Below are 18,487 nucleotides of genomic sequence, written 5' to 3' on the forward strand. Positions count from 1 at the left end.
AGAGAAGAATCTCTCATGAAGTTACAGTCAGATAACAGCTAAGACTCAGGCATCTGAAGCTTGACTTAGGCTAAAGGATCCACTTCCAGGGTTGCTCACTCACATGGCTGGCAAACTGGCACTGGCTATTGGCAGGAGGCCTCAATTCTTCCCCTATGAGCCTCTCCACAGGGCTGCTTGAGCAACCTCACATCATGGCTGACTTACCCCAGAATGAGCAATCCAAAAGACCAATACAAAAGCTGCAATACTATTTATGACCTGGCCTTGGAAGTCACACACTGTCACACCACATTCAATTGGTCACATAGGACAGCTCTAATTGACTACTGGGGTATGAGATGGAGAGTACACAAGGTCATAAATACTAGGAGGTTACCTTGGAGGTTGGCTACCACATGCCCTCTAACCTTTTTTGAATATAAAACTTTCAAACATTGTAATTATGTACCAGGTTCAGTAGAGTGGGTGTAGAACACAGAAGAGACAGACAAAAAGTTTATATAATTTAGAGGAGTCCATGTAAGTAAGCCATTTGAGAAGTAGATCCTCTAGCCTAAATTGAGCCTTCAGATGCCTGCAGCCCTAGCTGATTATCTGACTATAACCTCATGAGATCCCAAACCAAAACCAGCCAGCCAAGCTGCTCCTGAATTCCTGGCACACAGAAACCGTGAGAAATAATAAATTATTATTGTTTTAAGCCTCCAAGTTTTGGTATGATTTGTTATACACACTTGATAACTAATAAAGAGGAGAAGAAATTTAAGTTAAACATTAACTTCTGGGCATTTTAAAGGACTGTGAGGCACCACAGCTTAAGAAAAAGAAGTCAGGCAACTCGAATTACAGAAAACCCTAAGAGGCAACTTAATACATCTTCCTGGAGGCAAGAAGAAAAACCAAAGGACTTCTAAAATCTGTTATAATAGGTAGAAAACAAAGAGATGGCTATTAGCACCCTATGCTTACCAGTTTCAAAATTCCCACCAGTTTATGAATATTAAGCCAGCTGTTTTAAAGGATAATATACTTCAATAAACTGTATAAAATATGATCAGGAATGTTAAGTAAAAAATGTCTTACCTGATTGATAGGAAAATATGCCATTAGAAGTTCTAAAAGCCACATGCATGCATCAAAATTGATGGCAATGAAAAATTAATTACTGAACCAATTATCTCAATTGCTTACATTCAGGGAATGTTTATTCAGCTAGATTGGATCCTAGCCCTAACTCCCTAAGATCATTTAATTAATCATTCCCTTTTCAAATGTTTATTGCCTAATGAAGTATAAAACTACGTTAGTGATAGTGAAATTAAAATACAAGGCCCTATACTGAAGGAATTTATAGTCTAATGGAAAAGACAAAGAATTAAGCAGAAAATAATACAAAGGGATAAGTGCCTTCTGTACAGGGAATTATAGTCAGAACCCAAGAGAAGCACCAGAGTCTTGAATGAATAAGTACTATAGAAGTGAATAAGCACTATAGAAGTGAATAAGTGGTGTAAAGGCACTCTTGACAAAAGCACATACAAAGGCATGAAAAAAAATGGGCCTTCTGAAGAATTCTTTTACTTACTCTTTAAATCAGGCACTATCTTAAATATCAACAAAGCACTAGAGCAAAAGCATCACAGTGTGACCCTCCAATCATGGTGTTAGTGGATGCTCATACTAAAAATGTGAGGATTAATCTCTGTCAAAACATAATTTTCTACCACCAATGCCAGATAGATGCATATATCTGAGCTTAAAACTAGAGCTATATTCTTGAAAACAACTACATAAAAGTTAATCCTACTCAATTCTACATGCCTAAATTTTATCACTAAAATGTTTTTTGAACATGGTTCTAATGTTCATGGTAGCCAGGAACAATGATGCTTCCACTTAAAAATCATGCACCATAGTAAAATACCAGTAGCAACAGAGCCCAGTAATCTGACTATAGTAAAGAATAGCTTCCAAATTTTAAGATGGATCACAAATAAATACTATGCAAAGCAAAGCAAAAATGTTTGTATGTATAACATGAAAAACACATACACATAGACACACACACATACACAAACCAAACAAAATGAACAAAAGATCCTTACCGTTCTGGATCAGTATTTACCCCTATAACTGGTTTAAGTCTGTCTAAGACTTTACTTGCTGCCAAAAGCATCGTGCCATCACCTAAGGGACATAAGTAAGATAAAAGACAAGAGATAACCAGCTTTCTGTTATAAAACCAGCTTTTGACATCATTTTGAATACTAATAGTTTTGTTTTAACAATCATACCCCACCCTGCTGACTGCCACAGCCTACCTCACTTCCTTTCTACCTGCTATAAGTTTGTACTCTCTCTCCCATTCTAATCCAGGATTTCAACAGTGGCAAGATTGACATTTTAGGCAGAATAATTCTTTGTTGTGGGGGGCTGTCCTGTACAGTATAGAATGTTTAGCAGCATACCCATTAGATGCCAGTAGCACCCTCAAGTTGGTAACCTCTGCTCTAATCCCAAAATTTCTATTAGCCAATTCTCTTTCCTTCTCCCAAAACACCAGTCCAAATTCATAAATTATTTTAATGAAAATATATCCAACAAAGTGTCTAACTTCAGATTTTTCTCTCCAACAGATGCCATCAATTTAAAGCTTCGGGAAGAGTGATGATTAACGTAAAGTTCAGGGAAAAAATTAAGTGTTAAGTACATTGGGGGCCAAAGTGGGGTAGAAGTTACCTAAGCTCACTAAACTCTTTACCAACTTCAATTTTTTTCTTACAACCAGCATAATTAAACCAAAATACAATAACAATTAATCCTTTGAATCATATTTGAAGTTAAATGAACACCTTAAATATATACATGGAAATATATACCTGGAACCTCACAGAAACACCATTCATTAAAAAAGCAGAATGTTGTATAAAAGATGTTTTAACCTAATCCTAAAATTTGTCTGATGGCAGGACTCCAAAGGCTTCAAAATAGCCCCCAAAGTATCTGGAAATAATGTGTATTAGTAGCATTTCCATATTCCAACATCTTTACCTCTGTAAAACTATTACCTCCTGCAGCTATGACAGCATCTGCCCATCGAACAGTCTCTTCATCATATTCTCTCCTTTTTACTAGACGAACTTCAATTCCCTCATTCCTAAGATAAAGAAGTAAACGTCATGTAAAATTCCCACTAATAATATATAAATTAGGGGTATGCTTTCTGAGAGGCAGATTATTACAATGGAGATGTAAAATAAACAAATTTATGTTTTATAAACAAATTTATGTAGCAGCTTTACAAAGTTAGCTTTATTTGCATTTAATTACAATAGCGAATTAACTATGATAGTGCAGTAAGCATGATAAATTGAAAGTTAATGACTATCCTAAATCTCCATGTGCTTTAAATACCTTTTTATAACCACTAACAAATAGCAATATTGATTGGTTAGAATTTCATTTTCTCTACTCCTTCTGATGCTAAAATTCATAATACAAAAATAGCCCAGAAAACTAACACCTAGAGAGCCAATTGTTTAAATTATAAAACTGAATAGCCATTATTTTAAATCCCATAAATAGTCACTGAGTGCCAGACACTTCAACAGTGACTAAAAAATACTTTATAATTTCCATGTTCTCACACTGACTCTCTTGGACACACAAATTTATTAAATGACTGCATTTAATCCCAAATTAACTGAAGTTTCTATAATTTTTAGACAGAAATTTCTATAACGATAATTTTTAGACACTCAAAGAATGTTATAATGAACACCCATATAATCCACTGCTCTGTTTTAAGAAATAAAACATTACATAGTGGAAGCCAGCTGTGTACTTAATTAACTCTTTACCAAAAAGGTACTTCTCTCAGACCAAATAATTGGAAATATCTCTGAAATTTTGAGTACAATAAAAATTTCCTTAGAAATACCATAAAATCAGGTCCATTAACCTTGACATGATGACAATCATTACTAAAAAAAAAAAAAAAAAAACCTAAGGAGGAACTGCTAGTACAAAATAAAAATTGAAGTCCTGAATATAAAATCCCACCCAAGGCCCAATCCCACAGACTTACCGTAAACTATCTACAATATGCTCTACATTTTTGGTGTGAATATGATGTCGTTCAAGAAGTCCACTGTAGCTAGAGCCTTTCAATGCAAGCTATATCAAAATAAAAGAAATGTTGCTTTACTGCATATTATATATAATATTAAGTCTTTAAAAAGTCCTATATAAAATAGAATTCTTTGAAGGTATATTTTAATGACTACCTATAAAACCTGTAAGTTCAAATTGAACTAGAATGCCTGATTTCAGAAAATTGTAATTTGGTTTTAATACCAAATACAGCATTAAGTTTTCTGAATCATGTAGTCAGCAAGACCTCAAAATTTGCATGTTTTTTACAGTATAAGTTTTTTATTTCTTAATGACTTTTTAAACATATTGCATATGCCTACTTGAAGACCAAAGATAAACTAATATTTACAGAGGCAGTTAAATGACCTTTGTTCCACTTGGATTTGCTGCTCTCTCGTGTTCACATTTATGAACTCTACGTGAAATTTACCCTATGCAATGTAAACAGATTGCATTTAGATATACAGACACATATCCTTCAAGAATTATATTTCCTTAAGTTGACCGGAGTAACATTTTATAACTATCATTACCATTAATATTCTCCTTTTAAAGTACCTGTCTTCTAAATAATCTGTAAAGTAAAATGTTGAGAGAAAAATTTAGAACATTCATTTAATCACCAAGTAGGAAATCTGTCCACTGGAGTGAATGCTAGAATTCAAAATCATGTTATTTTCTTTCCTCCACCAAATTCCTCTATACCTTTCCTCTTTATGATACGGAATCAGTTTTTCAAGTATCGGTCCAATATATAACCTAACATTTTATTTTAAATCATTACTTACTGAATTATAAAGTAAAACCAACTTTTAGACAGCATTTTAATATGTACTTTGCTTTTGAAAGGAATTAAAATCAATATAACCTTATGACTCCAAGATCATTAATGTTAACATTTTGATACTTACCTTCCCTGTCTTTTATCTATGCATACTAAGTTAAGAGTTTTAAAAGAATTTTGTCCCCACTCTATAATCTAAAGGGAATGTTTGTCCCCCAAAAGAGGAGCTGAGGAAGCATCTGGCTATTATGAAAATTAATATATATTAACAAATATTAATTCACAAAGTTATACTAGATCAGACAGCCTGTGCAACAGTTTAATGCCTAGCCACAAGACTCATTATATTTAGACAGAGCAAATCAATGTAAGAACTTATGTTTAAAGAAAAGCAGTGACCAAAGTAATAACTATTCATCGAAAATCCTTCATTTAATCAACAAATCAGGTTTGAAAAACTATTCTTGGAGTAAAATTTCTGAATATAGATGAACACAGCATTAACACTGAGATTGATACTATTGTTACCCAGCTACGGATTAACTAAAACTGCACTAACCACCTTGCAGAGAGAATGGAACAAAATGCTTTTCTTCTCTACCTTCTCCTTTGGTGAGCTTTAAAAGAGACCTATATGCTGCAGATTCCCAATTTCTATCTCCAACCTGTCCTGTCATCAGGGCTCCAAATGAATTTACTAAACTGCTTATTTGACATCCTTCTTTGGATATCTAAGAGGCATCTCAAATTAACATGTTCAATACTGAACCCTTGATTTTCAAGGCCAAGGATTCCCCACCTATGCCTTAAGCCAAGAGTCTAGAGTCAAACCTGACGCCTCCTTTCCTCTTATTTCTGCACCCAATTACTAAATTCTATGTTTGATCCATGCACTTCTGTCCTTTTTACCACTACCACTCATGATCTCACTCCCGGAATATACTGCACAAGCCTCTCATCAGGGTTCCCTACTTCCACCCTTGGCCATCCGCCTGACAGACTAGTCCTCATACAGCAAACAGAGGGACCCAAGCACGTCTCTCTCTCACTTGGCTTAACAACCTTTTACAAATCATGCTTTGCCCCTGCCAACTCTCCTAGGCCTATGTGATAAGACTTCTCCTACTTCATTTTTCCTCCTCATTCCCTAGGCTCTAGTTTTATTTGTCTCGTCTCATCAAGCTCTTTCCTTTGTCCTTGCTGGAATGCCTTCCCTCCCTCCCTCAGCCTAACCCTGGTTCTTCTCAACCTTGGGGTGTCAGGACTGCCTGATCACTGAAACACAGCTGCTGCTGCCGTCACAGCTGCAACAGCCACCACTGCCAGTTACTCCATCCTAAAACCTGTTAATTGCTTTCACTACATTCACCATGCCTAAAATTATCTTGGGTATTTTTTAAAATCTATTTGTCTCCCCTTACTAGAATATAAGTTTCAGGAAAGCAGTGATCTTACTTGTTCACCATTGTACCCTCAGGCCCTACATACTGGCTAAGTATCTGTTGGGTGAATTTATTCATGCATGTTCCAGAAAAGCACCAACAGTGCAGAAGCAAATGGTAGAGAAGATAAGCCAGCCAAGTTGACAACAGTGTGTAAAGCAGGCCATCTTCACCTGGTCAGAATTCAGCAGAGAAAGATTAATTATCATAGTCTAATATTTTGTTACAATAATTATCTCTCATGATCCCATTTTAGGAGTGAATACATAGCTAGAAATTAAGCTCTAGAAAGTTAAATGTATTCATCCAAATATTTGAGTGCCTACTGTGTTCATTTACATATTAATTGAGCTCAATCAAATGTATTAAATGGGGCACTGAAAACTGCCATGGACAATGAGAACTAATTCAAATACACAATAAGTCTTTAGAACAGTTACGTCAAATTTACTGCTTCTTACCTGCTATAAATAAAACTGAAGGACTTCAATTCCCTGTCAAGATTTTTGATCTTATGTTCCAATTTTTTGTTTGGACAATATGAAACAGGCATGTGCCCAGGAAAAAAGAACATAAACCTTACTGTATAAGCCCTGCAAATTCTAGTCTGGTGGTTCAAAAACTTTTGTGCATACTTCCTTGATTCTCTACAAGTTCCAGGAAATTAAGATACTCAGCAGTTGAGTGTTAGGGAAGTTTGGTTTGAGATGGTGAAGAAGTTTGAAATGTGGGGAAAAAGTTTTAGAGAACAAAAAACTTCAAGTTTTTATGATTGCTAGCAACACTAAAATTCCTAAAATTCCAAATCTAAATACAAAGTTCATTTAGTATCAGAATGCTTAACATTGAGGCAGAAATGTCATTTCATAAATTCCTATTCCCACTCAAATTTTTTTTTGTGAACTAATTCTCTAATAAGTCATGCTCAACATTCATTTAGAAGATGTAAGTTCTTATATTAATTATTTTCTTTAAAGCTCTTGCTGGCTGGGCTACTGAGCTTTAGTAACACGGACTGGCTAAACTAGGCAGATAAGAGACAAAGCATTTAAGAAACTCATTTAATAAGCAGCATCAATTAGAAAGTCAAGTCACTATTAAACTAGCTGTCATTTTTTTAAAAAGTAATATGCAAAAGCTGGTAAGAATTTCTAGCTAAACCTCTGAAAATAACATGACTTCAAGTATCTAAAAACATACCTTTAATCAGACTAAAACAAGAACACATGAATTCTTATAAAATGTCTTATAATTAAAAGGTTAGAGAAGTTACTGAAATTTAGAACACATTCCCAATTCTCTGCAATGTTACACAACATTAGGTATTTATGACAAAGTCTCTAATATTTTTTCTTTTGTTTTCCCCAAAAACCTGTTACTTTTCCCCATTAAAAAAAAAATGTTAAAAGATTCACCAGGACACTTGGAAAATTCAGGTAACTCTAAAAGATCTATAGACAGACCCATTTCAGTATAAGCAACAGAGTTTCTCCAGTGAAATTTCCAAAAACCAAAGATCACTTCTCCCCACATAGCTCTGATGTTAAAACATAGCAGAAAATGAAAAGAAAGAAGATTCTGAATAGACAGATTTAGCACACTTTAAGGTCAGATATGCTAGTTACACCATTTCCTAAATGGTCTGTGACACATCTATTAAATTTCAGATGATTTTACTTGACCCAAACTGAACTTACTGCAATTATAAATTTTTAAAACTTGTTTTACTAGTCAGTTATATACTCTATGTACTCTATGTACAATTGTACTCTATGTAATTTCCATGAAAGCTAAGTGAAAGAGCTATGTCTTTTTAAATGTAACACATTAGAAATTCACACTTTCGAGACAATGACAGTTAAGTATGTAAACTCACTAGGCATAATTTAAAGCACCTAAAAGCATACACACTTAACTAAATGGTACACTGTTATTCAAAATTGCCTTAAAAGGGTTAGTGGCACATAATTAACAGCTAGAAAGTCTACTCATGATCAAGCCTAATGTAATGAACCCTAAAGATTTCTTCAAATATGTTTGCTATTTATTTAAGCTCGTTTCTATTCCATTTATTCTCTCTCCCGGGCCTTCATCTTCATTTTCGCCATTGTTCTATTTCTGCATTCCTCTTGCTTACTCCTCCCTTATATGTTGGTAGTGCTCACAGACATCCTTGCTTTCTTATTTGCTCTCGCTTCATCTTCCCTGAGTTATCTCCCCACTCCAGAGGCCTGACCTATGCAATACACACCAGTACCTTGAAATCTATACTGCTAGCCCAAGCCTCTCGATCTACAGGCTCCTATTTTCAAATGCCTACCTTTATATCCATCCACAAGTAGTTCAAGTACCTCTCTCCAAAACCATCTAAACCTGATTATACATTCCCCCTTCAAATCTGCTGAGTCCCATACATCAGTTAACAACAGCATTTCTTAGCCAATGAAATAAACTCAGGTATCACCTTTAATTCTTGCCTCACACTCAATCTCCACAGCCAGTCAATGATGAAGTCCAATAATTATACCCATAAACTTTCTCCAATCTGTGTGTCCTTTGCATTCATGCTGCCACTGCTTGAGTGCTGGGTTATACCAACTCTTATCCAGTCTAATGCAAAAACTTGCCTCCAGATTTTTTAAACTAGTTCTTTCAAAAGTCTTTGACTAATTCCCATCCCCTAACCTAACCTAACCACCACCACCACCACCACCACAAGCCTGTTTTCATACTACTCCCCAAATGCTAAAGTTTCAGAAAAATTGACCCTTATCACCCAACTCCAATGGGGAAAGACAGATAGGCCAAGCAAGAGTTGTATTCTACTGCTAAGAGTTTGAAAACAACTAGGAGATAACTCCTTAGCATAACACTTTTAACTCCTTTATTAAGGCCCATCCTATCTATTTGGCCTCAATACACTCACTCTTGAGCAATGATTTTCAACCTGCCCTTACAAAGCATTTTAAGTTGGTCACAATTTAATGATCACAGCCAGCATTACTGTTAAATAGAAAATAAAAAACATTACATGTAACAAGGCTAAATTGTTTCCTTTTATCTTTTATTTAAAAATGTAAGTACTGGGTCACAATGTAAGATATCTGTGAACCAGATATCTGTGACCCAGAGTCAGAAAGTTTTGAGTTTTTTGTTGGTTACAAGATGAACTTCACCAGAGTCTTGCTAGTACTGTTCTTTCCCCTTTACACATACAAATTTTTCCATGTTCAATATTTAATTCAAATATCCCAAAATTGAAAGATACCATTTCACCCTCATCATATTGGCAAACATGTCTATTAAGTGCTGATGAAAATGTGGGGATTCAGGAATTCATTCAATGCTTATGGAAAAAAGTTATTTGTACTTCTAATTGCAGCATTTTTAAAAAATACAGAAAAACTAGAAACAATCTAATTATCCAAACAACGGAATACTATACAGTCATTAAAATTAATTACCGTGTATCAACATAGATTAAATTTTGAAGCCAACAGTGAATAAGACCAGCAAATTTCTAAACAGGCACATATTCTAAAGAATATGGTTATCATTAATGTAACTTCTAAAGAGACACAAAATGTTATACTTGTTTATGAATAGCCATATTAATAAATGTAAAACCATTTGCATGAGAATAATAGACATAACTTCGGGCCAGTGGTTACCTCTGGGAGGTAAGGAGAGAAAAAACTGGAAGGATAGGGCTTTATTTGTAATTGTAACATTTCCTTTTTCAAAATCTGAAGCAAATATGGCAAAATATTAATATCTGTTAATTCTAGGTAGTTGAATACACAGATGTCTTGTTACTTTCTGAAACCTTTCTACATATTTGAAATGTTTCATATCTGAAAATATAAACTTTAAAAAGATCACTAAAGAATCTGTTTAAAAGTTGAAAAAAAAATCAAAGATCTTCTTTTCTCCCCATGATCCCTGCCTTTCCCAAATTGTTCTCTCCCTTCTCTGTACTCCTATGGACCACTTATAGTTACGATACAATGTAAGGTATTTTTCCATACATTTGGAAACTGTTTATTCATCTTTGATTCTCCAGGACCAAGCAGGATGCCCAATAATTAGTAGGTGCTCAATAAATGGTCTGGTGAACAAATATTTAAGAGTGACGCTTCAAACAAAGTAAATAAACCAACAAACTTCCTGGATGTCTGTAATAGTGACCTTGTAGCAAGTTATTTTTAAAGCAGATCATAATTTTTTTAAATATCTTTTCTATTATAAAAATCCTTCTTAAAAGGCAAAACTTCAAAACCATAACTGTGTCAAAAAATTTATTACAAAACCATTACATAAGCAGAGTTAAACTCAATATATCTTTAGCTCACTTCAGTGATCTTAGTAAAGCGATCTTCTTTGGAGTGACCAAATCAGTATTATTTCAGGTACATAATTTAAATATAAGTGACATTTACATAATGGTCATTATTGTGGCTGAAAAATTAGAATTAAATTGTGCAGCTTTAAGTTAAATTATGTAAATGACAAATTATTTAATTTGATCTTCCCAAAAATTATGTAAAAAAGGAAAAGCAGATACTATTATACCTATCTCAAAGCTGAAGAGGCTTATACAGAGAGGGAGGTTAGGTTACTTGCTCAAGTTTACAAAGCCATTAGATTGTTGTTTCAGGATCAAAACTCTGATTTCTTGCTCTTAATCCATTATTTGTCCAATATGTAATGCCCATGCAGCCACATCCTACTAACATTCCTGCATTAGCCATATATTTCACTCCCACTTGTAAATACTCACTGGGCCACTAAACCTCAATTATAATGACTACCTTATATAGGTCAGGAACTATTCTGTTCTTTATCATGTCCTAATTCTACCAACTTTCAGGAAGAAAACAGCTAATCAGGTGAACCCTCTTTGAATGCAAATGTTTTACAAACATTCGTCCAATTTTCTATAGAATCCACATCTAATGGTTTATCACGAAGAAAAAATATATAAATTTTCCTAAAGCATGAAAATAACTGGTATACTTGCTGATATTTTGAAATTACACATTTCTGTTATATATTACAAAGTTTACTGATAGTGAAATAAAGTCAACTTATACTTTACTAGTTGAGAGGATACTGATATGCATCAACACTTTTTACTCAGACCTAAATTTATATAATTAAAAATATACGAGAATTGATCACAGTGAAAAATTGTTATTTGTAATCTCATGGTTGGTCACATATTTGCAGTTTTTAAAACCTCCCCAGGTAATGGTGATTCACAGTGAGGTGGAAGCTCAGCGCTCTCAAGCGTATTAGTCAATGATTCTCTAAAGGTGGCATTTCGGCCTCTGTGATAGTCAATACTTTTACATCTTTATGAGTCTCCTATTTAACTGCAAATATTTAAAAAGGGAGTAAACCTAAAGCCTCTATTTTCCAAGTTGTGTTCCACATTTTCTGCCAAAAAAAAAAAAATCGTATGGCTAAATAAGAATCACCTTTTGTTTAGACTCATGTTTTCAAACATATTTAACTTGAAACCCCTTTCAAAGAACCCATGTTGGTAACCTCTGTCTTAAGCTTTTAGCAGCTAACATCTGAAAGACTGACAGGTGGTAATAAGGCCCTGGACTAGAAGAAAGCTGGTCCCCAACCTCAGGGAGAAAAGAAAAATGATCTTAAAGAACAACAGAAACATTTCACCACATCTTTTAATGAAGGTGTGGGGGTGGAAAGGTGGAGAGGATGTTGAATAAGATGCAGTTCTTGGCCTCAAAGAGTTTATAGTCTAAAGAAGAAAATAATAAATATTATGAAGATACAGAGAAGAATACCTAACCCAAACTTGGTAGCCAAAGAGAGGCAGAAGCATAGCAAGGTTACCAAGGATGGTATCCTAAAAGAGTAATATCTGAGTGTGACTGCAAAAAAGGAACTGGAATTGGCTAGAGGATAGAGAAGAGCATTCTAAGCAAAAAGGGCTATAAAAGTAAAGACACTGAGAGATGCACATGAAACCACCCTGAAATACCATTTTTTACCTACCTGGTTGGCAAAGACTCAAAAATTTGATAAACTATTTATAGAAAAACAGGTACCCCCCATACTCTGTTGGTGAAAGTAAAAATTTGTACAACTTCTAAGGGAGGCAATTGGCAACACCTATTAAAATTTCATATGCATATGCCTTTTGACTCAGCAATTCCACTTTTAAGTATTTATTTTAGAGCTTGATTCACACACATATAAAGATAAATTCATTTCAGAATGCATTTAATAGCAGAAAGTATTAAATTAAGGCACACAATGGAATAATGTACACACTATCAAAAAAAAAGAATGAGAATGCTCTTTATGTGCAATCTCCACAAATAATGTGGCTAAAAAAAAAGATGCAAAATAGCTTACACAGTATATTATAATTGAATAAAAAAGGATGGGACAAAGACAAAGAATATTTCACTGTGTTGCTTTGTATGTACTGATTACTTCTGGAAGAAAACACAGAAACTGATAACAGTAGTTACTTCCAGGGACAATAAATGAATTACAGGTGACAGGAATAAGAGAAAGACTTTTGATTGTATAATATTCTTTTATATTTTGAACCATTTTAATGTGCTAATCCATAAATAAATGAAATTAAACCAGCACAACATCTAATGGAAATTAAAGCAATCTGAAATTCCCAGAATATCAAGTTCAAGACAAGAAGTGATCAGAAATGAGGCTCAAGAGGTGGACAGGAGCCCCAATTCATGAAGGGCCTTATTTGGCATACTAAGGATCATAAACTTTAGCCTATGACAGTGTTTCTCAAAATATGATCTGGCACCACTTGCAAACCTGGGGAGATGGGTAAAAACTACAGATCCCTGGAATTCAGCCAGAGTCAGAAATGTTCCGGGTATGGTTCAGAAAAGCAAAGTCTGGGAATTCTCCACAAACTGAATCAGAACCTTGGTAGCTAAGGTTCAGGCATCTGCATTTTAACAAGTTGAGTAGGTGACTAAAGGTTATGGGGAGCTTCTGAGGAGTTCTAAGCAAAGGAATGAAATGGCCAGATGTTCACTGTAGATAGACCACTCTGGTGCCTGTGTCTGGAAGATTTTCAAGGAGCAAGGTTCAGTTAGAAGACTCTGGCAGTATTCCAGATTATGTTCTTATATTTGGTAAATAATCATATTGCATACAATATACTTATTGCATACCATGTGGCAAAACTATTATCTGCCCAGGAGCTACAACCTAAACCATACCATCTTTTTCAGGAAACGAAGTAAGGAAAACATACTCCAAGGGGCTACACCTCCCAATAAAGGCAAGCTAAGACGGCAATAAATAGGAAAAACTTAATCCAATAATAGAACAGACTGTTAAATGAAACTGTTCTATCTTATCCTGAATTTTTAAAAAAAACTAAAAAATGGGAACCATTGAAAAGGGTTGCCTCTGAGGTTGTGAGACTTTGAAGGGATGCGAGGAGGACAGAAATTGCTGACTTATTTGGTATATATTTTTAACATTTCAAATAAAATCTTTTTTTGACTAATAAGGCATGTTTTTGGTGTCAAAATCCTTTCAAATCAGTTTTATTTCATCTAAAGTTCTAACTTGTGAGTGTCACGGACGGTGATTAATAAAAGTTCCACATTTGCTAACTGCTATATCTCTGATGACACAAGTAAACTATACTAGGTTTATTACCTTTTGCAAGGTCATGAGACAGCAGACGTAAAATGTTTGACTAGAAATCCTGTATTTACAAGACAAGTGGTTGGTCAATCAGTGGGGGAAAAGATAAGATTTAAAAATAAAGCAACGTAACCAATGAGAGTAATTAAAAATCAAAACTTTAGCCCAGCTTGAAGAATGTAAACCTATTCTGTACACGCTTTATCAACTAAAAATATTTCCTCCAATTGTTTACATTTCTACAAAGTTAGAAAGCCATGAGGCTTCAGGGTATAAGATTATCTTGGCATTCCATCCTTCATCTCCATTTGCATTTTAACAAATAACCTAGATATCTATTTTGCATCAAAAAAACCCACCACAACAACAAAAGAGAATGCTCTGATACAAAACTGAGTTACCATGACACTACAGACATAGCAGCCATGGTGTAGACTCACAGGAGCACTTGGCCACTTTCTTTTATGTCCAATTCACATGATTCATACACCATACTATTTTTTACCCTAGCAATATAGCAAACAATGTTAATCATCTTATCAATCCTATAATATAAACAATAACACAAGTTCAAATCAGTAAGAAACTAATCCAATAAAATTGCAATGACAACAACATCAACAAAAACTATTCCACTGCCTGGCAATTACAAAACTGTATTCTACAGTTCAGGAGTTTTACTTCAAAGCTTTCTTATCCCAAACAGCATTACCTAGCAATAGACAAATATTTACCTATCAGAGATTTCTCTACTCAGGGTGGGTACACTAGGTAGTTTGATTTTTAAAGACTTACTGATTTTCCCAACATTTTAAGTTTTTTATTAGTGGCACTCTAGTTCAGGAGTCCAAGAGTTAATCCTAATTGAGATGCCACATTTTCTTGAGGCCTTGAAAAAGTTAGCCAGAGTTTCAAAATGCCAACACTAGAAAGGACCCTGGAGGCTATCTAATACAACCCTAGCATTTCACATACTGAACTAAGTGAAAGCACTTTGAAAACTGACAATACTACACAAAAAGTATCATTTTCACCCATGAGGCCCAGGGAAGTTAAAAACACATAGGAAGTTAACCACAGGAAACCAGGGCCTAGAATTCCACCCCCACTCCCACACTATGACATGCCAACTGAGTGTACTGTTTTAAATTGTTCTAGGAGACTTTGATACCGATAAAATTGTATGAAGAACATATTTATGCACATATGGCATTTGACAAATTCTAAAAGCTAGACCTTGCAAAATTATGAGTACAACCCAAAGAACACACCTCTTTCCCAAAACAGAAACAAAGTACTTTTTTTTGACATTACTATTCCGTGCCTCACCCACAATTTCACCAACATAAATTCAACTACCTTAACCTCCTGTTCAAACTGTTCATTTATTCTTTAAATGACAGAGCGGTTTCTATAAGCTGCTACTTTCAAACACTTAGGAAAAATAAGAGAATCTGCACCCATACTTCCTCCCATCAGGTGAATGCCCCGGGGTCCCTCTTCAATTGACCCATCAAAGCAGCAAGATGTTTGATGTTGACAATAGATTCACAATTTCATTTAAGCAAAGATGATTTACAATTTCATTTTGATGCCTGTACAGAATAACTTCACTGAAGATTACATAGGATATCAGATGTTTAGAACAGGCTACCGACTTTTGCACAGAATTAAACTAGATTACAGCTTTATGCAATTAATTCCAAAGCCTTCTGGTCCACAGTGCCAACAATTAGGGTTTCCAATACAGATTTTTCTAGGCATATTTTTCATGTTAGCCTTGGTGACTCCTTTTCCTAAAGTTGGTGGGTGGGAAAATGGGATAATCAATTTAAAAAAAAAGGGGGGGGGGAAGAAGACCAAACGCAGGGTTTTTCTTCTTGGATTTATATACTTTGCAAAAACATTAATAAATATACCAAATATAGTCTACTGTGGCAGTATTGCCACACTAGAGACGTATGCTTTTTATTTCATACATTAGCCTGTATACTTGCCCCTTGTCAGACATTTCTACTTAGTAACATACATTTCAAGTCAAATTTTCCCCCTTTTTCCTTTTTCCTCAGCACCAAAGACACGTGTGCTTCTAAAACAAACTGCTAGAACCTTGTCTGACGACCACGTTCCAGCATGAAAAAGGCTCTCCCTTAAGGGCTTTCCGGAGTGTCCCAGGCCTTGTGGTCCCGCACAGTAAAAGGGGGTGTGTCCTCCGTACATTCACCCCATTTCCCGCAGCTCTCGGAGGCAACCCGTGACCACCTTTTCTCTGGGCGTCCAGATCTCAGGCCACCGGCCCACCTTCTTGGGTTGTGTCATCACAAGGGGGTGGGGTGGCAAGAGCACAACTGAACCTCCAAGCTCCTCTCACACTACGGGGCCACTCCACTAAACAGCCCTTCTGCCTCCACTGACGGGCGCCTCTGCCTCGGAGGTCTCGGCACTAACACTGCCCCTCTCCCTCTCGCACCCGTACAAACACACACTCAAAGAAGCAAGAGGGGGCCCACGGGCAAACCCAGAATTTAGGGGGCGGCGGGAGAGACGGGCGGCGCATCTAGGGTGCCCTGGGAAGAAGAGTCGTCCCGAGGGGTCTCGGCCGAGGGGGTGCAGCCGCCCCCAAAGCTCCGGCCCAGCCACGGAGCGAACTGGGCCGAGCCACAACGGCGGGGGCAGCCGGGACCCACCAGCTGCTTCAGGTCCTCCTCCGAGAGCTCCGCGTAACGGTACCGCTGCTGCTCGAACTCGTACCGGGTGGTTTTGGCCACCACTACCACCCGGGAGGGGCGGAAGCCGCCGTCGGGGCGGCTGCCACAGCCCGCCAGCTCGCGCGGCTGCCCCTGCCCCAGGTGCCGCTGGCCGCCGCCGCCACCGCCAAGCCGGGGCCGCGCGGCAGGGCCTCCGGCACCGGGCCCCCGCAGCGCCGCCGCCCGGCCGCCCGCCACGCGACGACAGCTGCCCAGCAGGAAGCCTCGGTAGCAAGTCATCGTCTGCAGGGCCGCGGCTGCAGGCTCGGGCTCCCGCCTCGGCTTCCCGCCGCCCGAGTGAGCGCCGCCCGAGCCGCCCGGGTCCCTAACCCCGCGCCGGGCGGCTAGAGGTTAAGTGCGGAGACGTGCGCGGCTCGCGCAGCCAGGGGGACGAGCCCGGACGTTGACGGGGGCGGGCAAAGCCTGGCGATTGGGAGGTGGGAGACCACACGCGAGGGAAAGCTGGGCGGGGAAGAGACGGAGGCCTCAGGCCGGCGGGGTTTGTTTGTTTGTTTACCCATTTCATTCACGCCTGCGCAGTGGCCGCTTCACAACCCCTGGGCCGACCTCCCGCTCCACCCCTCTCCATGCAGTTGCTCTTCGCCCTCCCAGGCTAACTGTGTCAGCCAATCGGAACCCGCTGCAGTTTCGGGGCCCGAGGGGCTGCGGGGATTGGCTGCGGCAGGGGAAAGGGCTGGAATCCTATTTGGCTTTCGAGCTGCCCTGAGGAATCCTGCTGGAACCGGTCTGAGGCGGCGCGGAGGCTGCGGGCGGGGTTTTGAGCTACTGGCGGGAAGGCTGGTGTCCTCCCGCTCGGCTCCGTTCTTTTTGGTTATTACCTCAGAAACTACACCACGTGCCCGTCGTTCGTTCATGTAACCAATTCCTGTTGGCTAGCTGGTGTGTCCGACGCTGCGCTAGGGGCTGAGGAGTCTGACCCAAAACTGGCTGCATAATTTGGTGGGGCCGTGCAAAATGAGGATGCTAAGCCTCTCGTTCAGAAGTCATTAAGAACGTCACGATGGACCGCCCAGCGTTAAGCCAAGCACGGGGTCCTTCAAACGTGGGACCCTGCGCCCGCCCCGCTGACCGTCGAAGAGCCATCAGCCCTGAGGGAGAAAGTGGCAGCCACTGAGGAGCTTGAGGATGATGGGTAGAGGAGCCCGGCCATAGGAAGCATTTCTAGATGGGGAGATAAAATGTGGAAAAGCTAGATAGGACAAGAGTGAAGGGTTAAGAATGTTAGTAATTTGGACTTTATCCTGTAGGCAATAGTTCTCTGAAGGCTCTTAACCGGAAAGGAGTGAGCTGAAGCAATGTTTGACGACTATTGATCTGGCTTGGGACTGTTGAGTAAATTGGGAGGAAGAGGAGGAAGGCGGACCGAGAGGCTCTTAGGTTAATTACACGTGAAGCGATAAGGACCTGGACTAGGGTAGAAGTAATGGGAATAGGAGAAAAAACTATTATAAGGGGAGAATCAAATGGCAGTGCACATCCTGGTGTGTAATTCCTCCAGCTCGGAAGATCCTCTTGCTTTGGCACCCTCTTTGTTCTTTTGTAGTCCTGGCACCACCAATAAGCTTCTGGACTTTGGGCAGGTTACTTCATCTTTCTGAGCCTCAGATTTCTCATCTGTAAAATGAGGGGTTGAACTAAAGCGATTCCAAGGTTCCACC

The 18,487-nt window shown here is 38.0% G+C and overlaps 1 protein-coding gene across 3 annotated transcripts in view; it reads right to left on the minus strand.

Annotated features, from left to right (window-relative positions):
- Positions 1-17,288, minus strand: part of NADK2 (NAD kinase 2, mitochondrial) — a 45,628-nt gene extending 28,340 nt beyond the window's left edge. Inside the window, exons 1-4 of one of the 3 annotated variants that reach the window (XM_045565825.1) lie at positions 16,749-17,288; positions 4,091-4,179; positions 3,072-3,160; positions 2,109-2,190 (exon numbers count right to left, since the gene is read on the minus strand). In XM_045565825.1, coding sequence (XP_045421781.1) covers positions 2,109-2,190; positions 3,072-3,160; positions 4,091-4,179; positions 16,749-17,048 — 560 coding nt within the window. In that variant the 5' untranslated portion in view covers positions 17,049-17,288. Of the gene's footprint in view, positions 1-2,108; positions 2,191-3,071; positions 3,161-4,090; positions 4,180-4,691; positions 4,908-16,748 lie in introns of those variants that run through there. The other 2 variants (XM_045565826.1, XM_045565827.1) reach the window with 2 other exon arrangements.
- Positions 17,289-18,487: the final 1,199 nt, after the last annotated feature.

The sequence above is a fragment of the Lemur catta genome, chromosome 12, assembly GCF_020740605.2.
Source record: "Lemur catta isolate mLemCat1 chromosome 12, mLemCat1.pri, whole genome shotgun sequence".
In the NCBI taxonomy this organism is placed as follows: domain Eukaryota; kingdom Metazoa; phylum Chordata; class Mammalia; order Primates; family Lemuridae; genus Lemur; species Lemur catta.